General features: G+C 45.2%; 1 protein-coding gene across 2 annotated transcripts; it reads right to left on the reverse strand.

Moving 5' to 3' along the window:
- Positions 1-2,762: 2,762 nt before the first annotated feature.
- evx1 (even-skipped homeobox 1) lies at positions 2,763-5,225 on the reverse strand. Of its 2 annotated transcripts, none has more exons than XM_056583543.1 (3): positions 4,850-5,225; positions 3,649-3,794; positions 2,763-3,296 (listed from the first exon to the last, which is right to left on the reverse strand). In XM_056583543.1, exons 1-3 carry the CDS (start codon positions 5,223-5,225, stop codon positions 2,763-2,765), a joined length of 1,056 nt encoding a protein of 351 aa, XP_056439518.1. The 2 variants fall into 2 exon arrangements, with proteins under 2 accessions (XP_056439518.1, XP_056439517.1); XM_056583542.1 differs by having other exon boundaries at positions 3,649-3,884.
- Positions 5,226-5,659: the final 434 nt, after the last annotated feature.

Consider the following 5,659-nt stretch of genomic DNA (forward strand, 5'->3'; position numbering starts at 1 on the left):
AATCAGCTTGGTCACACTTACAAGAGCTCCCGTTAATAAGGCCATCAATCACACGTGTGCGGAAGGAGAAAAAAAAAAACGCTCAAAATGTTGTTTTCGCGTTTGTGTGTGTGTGTGTGTGTGTGTGTGTGTGTGTGTGTGTGTGTGTGTGTGTGTGTGTGTGTGTGTGTGTGTGTGTGTGTGTGTGTGTGTGTGTGTGTGTGTGTGTGTGTGTGTGTGTGTGTGTGTGTGTGTGTGTGTGTGTGTGCGTGCGTGCGTGCGTGCGTGCGTGCGTGCGTGTGTGTGTGTGTGTGTGTGTGTGTGTGTGTGCCAGGTAACATGTGCACAAATGTGTGGGACCTTCCGTTTAAAGGGGTTTGGTCTTCTGATTTAAATGCAACTTTATTTTAATTTACCTCTGCAGAAATCTATTTTTTTATTTTTATTTTGGCATACATATCCACCCGAAAGTAGTTTGCAGTTTACAGTTAAGATGGATGCCCAATAGCCTGTTTAATAAATAAGGCAAGAACATTTTCAGAGAAGAAATTATACACAACAATTGTTGTTGTGATGATTTGTTAGAATTACCCTGGATCCTAAGGCAAGCATCCTCAGCGATTAGATTGCTAGAAAAAATGTTATCTTTAAAAGATCCCCTGCCCTTGGAAAGCATAAATTGTTTAAAAGCGATTTGTTTTCTCTTTAGAGCATGCCTCGTCGACTTCACAACATTCTAATTTACCTCAGTGGAACAAAGCCAATTAAGAGCTCGCGGATTGCATGGGGCCACACAATCATTGATTTTTTTTCTCCTTTTGACATTCCATTATATTCAGACAACTAATTCTGACTTGTCTATTAAAGTGGATAGACAGAGAGGAGAGTGAGAGAGAGAGAGAGAGAGAGAGAGAGAGAGAGAGAGAGAGAGAGAGAGGAGAGAGAGAGAGGAGAGAGAGAGAGAGAGAGAGAGAGAGAGAGAGAGAGAGAGAGAGAGAGAGAGAGAGAGAGAGAGAGAGAGAGAGAGAGAGAGAGAGAGAGAGAGAGAGAGAGAGAGAGAGAGAGAGAGAGAGAGAGAGAGAGAGAGAGAGAGAGAGAGAGAGAGAGAGAGAGAGAGAGAGACACAAAATTATGATTTGCGTTAACTCGGCCTGGGGACCACTTAACTGTCGCGGTCAATTTCGTGTTGCAGCGGGATATCAGGGGCCAGACTTCTGTGTTCTGACATGGACCACATGAGAGCTAGATTACTAATATTATGTGATTGGGGGGGATTGGACATCTGATTTAAATTGCATGTACTACTAGGCCTACATGTGCGAATTCGATTTCTGGTTTCATTAAATACCAGAAATATATTTATAAAGAGCAAAATGTCCTTTTATTTAATCCATTCTGGTCGATTAACACGCAATATGTTGCCTTTCATTTGACTTCAATGACAGAGATATCAAATTGTTTCATACGAAATGTAAATAAAATCGAGACAAGATTGTATGCATTATCTGACTTTGTTTATTGTAAATTCGACGTCGAGAACAACCCAGCAAAAATAATCAAAATTAAATCAGCGCAGTGTTATTTGTCACCTTCAAATCAATGGTTTCCATGAATAACTAGGCCCCTGGAGCAGTGCAAAGCAAAGGAAATAAAAGAAGATAAATTGATAGATAGGCATTCAGTGAGATCAAACACTTCACTCGGACCTCGCCTACAACAACACGGACTTATTATAACCTGTAAGTGGACTGGCCGACGAAAGACGAGTGGGCTCGAGTCGGTGGAGGCCGGTGAGCTTCAAATGTCCCCCCCTTGTTTTTGTTTCACATCGCTATCTGTGATTGTCCACTATATCTCCGACGTTCTCTCTCTCTCTCTCTCTCTCTCTCTCTCTCTCTCTCTCTCTCTCTCTCTCTCTCTCTCTCTCTCTCTCTCTCTCTCTCTCCCCCTCCCCCACCCCGGGCTCTCCATCCTCTCTTGAACGCCTCTCTCCTCTTCCTCCTCTTGCCTCCGTCAGGCTCGGCACAACGCTCCCCTGGCGCCTTGTTACCGTTTGGAAGAAAACGATCTCTCCTCGGCCACGCGAGGCGGGCAGAGCTCGGGCGTTATCATTAATTCAACACTCAAAATTCATCCGAACATACATCACTTAATTTTTTTCTTTTCGCCAACAATATGCACAATTCCTGCGCCAAGGGTCCGCCAGGAGGGCGATGGAGAAATGGGGGGGGGATATAATGAGACGCCACAGCATATTTAACACATTCCCTTGTTATAAAGGAAGATGGGAAGCATTATTCTCGTGTAACCAACAATAGCTGTAGGTCAATTTGGACGCGTGTGGAGATCCAGGAATAATGATGAAATGTTAACGTCATCCATCATGGAGATTTTAAAGTTTTTTTGTTTTTGTTTTTCCTCATGAATCCATTTTTTTTTCCTACAACAAAATAATATTTAAATCAATTGTTTTTATTTGTCCCATGCCGTCAAATTGCAGCTGGCTGTCTTGCTCTAAAATGTTTTTTTCTTACATTAGACTGTTGCACTGTATGTTGTTAATTGAAAACCCATGTTATGGTTGATCTTGTTTTAATAAAGTTATCCAACAGCGGAGTCTGACATGTGCATGACATGGCTATACCTGTTCGGCTGAGCAAGTGTGTGTGTGTGTGCTATGCTATTCGCATATTATATCCCATGCGTTGTATGCAATATTGCACTAACGAAGAGAGGACAAATAGTGTTGGTGTGTTTGAGGACGCATGGGCGCATTTCTCCTTTTATCTGGTCATGGGCACCTCTTCTCTCTGGTCTAATGTCACTGAGGAGGACTTACTAAGAACCGATGGGCTGAACGGGAGGAAAGCGTCAGTCCTGCTCGTTGGGGAGCAAACGAAGTCCGACCCGGGTGGCCTGGATGGGAGACCTCCCGGCTGACTAGAATGGCACGCGAGGCAGGAGCAGGGGCTTCCGCCGGGCCCGAGGCCGTGGTGGGTAGGACCGGGATACAAAGAGGGGTGCCTGAACGCGCAGAGCAGCTCGGGCCTCTGGTACGGATGCGACAACATCCGGAAACTGTCGAGGGACCTCAGGGGGCTTGCGAAAGGCGTGGCGGGGGAGGGGGCCGAGCCGGCCCCGACCCCCAGGTGGGAGTAGTAGTGGAGGGGCAGGTGGGACGGGAAGGGGTAGGGGAGATTCCCTGTGGCGGCGGCGTGGCTCATCATGTAGGTGTAGAAGGCGGGGTCAGCGGGGTGAGGCCACGTCATGGCGAGCCTCTGGCGCTTGTCCTTCATCCTGCGGTTCTGGAACCACACCTACAGCAGACATGAGGGGAAACAATGTAAACAATGACCAAACAGAACTGACCTTTATGTTTACTTATGTTTTAAAAGAGGACAGGTTGAGACGAAGGACTGACTAGGAAACGAAATTGAGTCTCAACGAATGTAGCCTTCAAGGCCTCTCAGATTAATTACAAATATTTAATTTGCCATATAAAATGGGACGAAATTAATAGGAATAGTAGACTATTCAATCAAATTAATCCTTGGTGTAGTCTAAATCCTTTGGTTGAACGTCTATGTAGTTAGCATGTTTAAATGTCTGATCAGATCACCAATGCGTCAAGTTCATGACAAAGATTAAAAAAAACAAAAAACATTTTACCTTGATTGTGGTTTCAGGTAAATTCAGTGCAGCTGCCAGTTCGCATCTCCGGGGTCTGGAGACGTAATTCTCCCGATAAAACTCCTTCTCCAGCCGCCCGATCTGCTCCCGGGTGAATGCGGTCCGGTACCGCCTCATCTGGTCGGCTGCGTAGGCCAGCGACGCCTGACTCGGCCCGTTCTTCCCCGAATCCGCATTGCCTTCACCCGGGAGGATGGGTGAATTAATATTTCGACCTGGAAAACAATAATAAAAGATTAAAATTAGATACAGTTTAAGAAATATGACGAAGGGCCAAAGGATTCCCCAATTAGAGTGAAATAACATTTCAACACGTTTTAATTACAGCACAATATAACGAGTTATTTCGTTGATGTAGGCCCTGTTCACTCTGAAAGGATGCAAACGTTTAATGATTATTGCACCCTGTACTGTTTTAATAAACACCGTTCAAGCTTTTAATAGATGGTCTCTGATTGGGCCTTAAATTCTGCAACATTGCAAGTAGTCCAGGCTTAATTTGCATAGGCCTATTCTTAACACACCACACTATTTAATGACGCTGTCTCTTTGTTTGTCGCTCATTCATAAATGACATGCTTGTAAGATATTATTGACACTAGGAATGTAAAAATTCAAACGCAGCAATATATATTTTAGCATTTTACGATATGCTATTTTAACTGAAGAATATGTCTTTCATGCAAACTGAAAACTCAACCCATTGGTGAATTAACAGGCAGTGGTCCGTTCCCTTCCCTTTATGCTTGCGGTTCATGTAAACATCTTGTCCAAACATATACTTATTGAATATAGGCTTTCTTGGTGAGGAATCTAGGATGTGGCGCCGATTGGACTCGTTTAAAGCGGATAGGGAAGAAGTCTGGTTAACGTGTGGGTGTCAACCCAGCATGTATGTATCCCACCACACTTGTCACTTCTCATAACAGCTGTGCAGCATGAAGTGAAAGCAATTGGTAAAAAAAAACAGAACAGTAGACAATAACAACAACACCCCTAAATACAGTATTAAAAAATACACAGGTCCGGGGTTCAGAAGTGAGTTTTTGTCATCTGTATATCTATTTGTAAGCCTACATTATAATTCCATCCATCAATTATCCCGGATAAAATGCTTCTAGCTTAATACCATCGAATAAAATGGAGAATCAGGGGTTCTCCTGCAAAATGTCCTGCTTACCTTTCGATGTGGGGTAGTCCATGCTTTCTGGTGTGCAGCTGACGTCGATTTCCTCGTAGAAATCAGACTCTGTATCTGAGCTGCTGGCTTCTCTGTGGGGGCGATCGTTGCGGTGTCTCTCGCTGGATGAAGACACGTTGACCGGTCTCATGTCTGCGCACATATTCCGTCGTACGCTCTCCTCCATCTCCATCTCGGCTCTGTCCCGCGTGTAGGACGCAGCGCCAGGGCTCGTACAGTTCCTGGGGACCGGTTTCCCCTGCGGTTCCCGTGCGGGGCTTCCGATCGCTTCCGACAGATTAGACCGATTCTTGCCAACAGCCGTGCCATGCTGACCTTCCTCCGCGAGCATCACCATTTCCTTTCTATTTTCCATTACCTTCCCTCCTCCCCCAAAAAAATGACCCACGACCGTGCGTGCGAGCTTAGCCTCAAGTTCGGGGACGAAGAATGAAAAGGATTTTTCAAACGAAGCGGTAGATTTCCGAAGCGTTACTGGAACCAAATCTCGGAAAGAGGCTTGTGAATAAATGAGGGATGCGATCCTTTCCTTGACCCTGAGAGAAGCGAGCGCTCCAGAGTTCGGCAGCAGCTCTGGGAGGGATCACCATTTGCCCTCTCTTCCTCTCGAGCTGTCATTCTTAATAGCGTAGTCGTCATGATGGTACACCGATGACGACACACATTGATTGGACGTGGGTAAACACAAGGAGCAATCACAACGGGGGATAGATTCGGAGGGGATGGAGGGCAGATAGAAAAAAAAAAAACATCAGCCGGGGAAAAAAGAGAAGAAGCTTTTAGCCAACA

This window comes from Gadus chalcogrammus, chromosome 22 (genome assembly GCF_026213295.1).
Source record: "Gadus chalcogrammus isolate NIFS_2021 chromosome 22, NIFS_Gcha_1.0, whole genome shotgun sequence".
NCBI classification, from domain to species: domain Eukaryota; kingdom Metazoa; phylum Chordata; class Actinopteri; order Gadiformes; family Gadidae; genus Gadus; species Gadus chalcogrammus.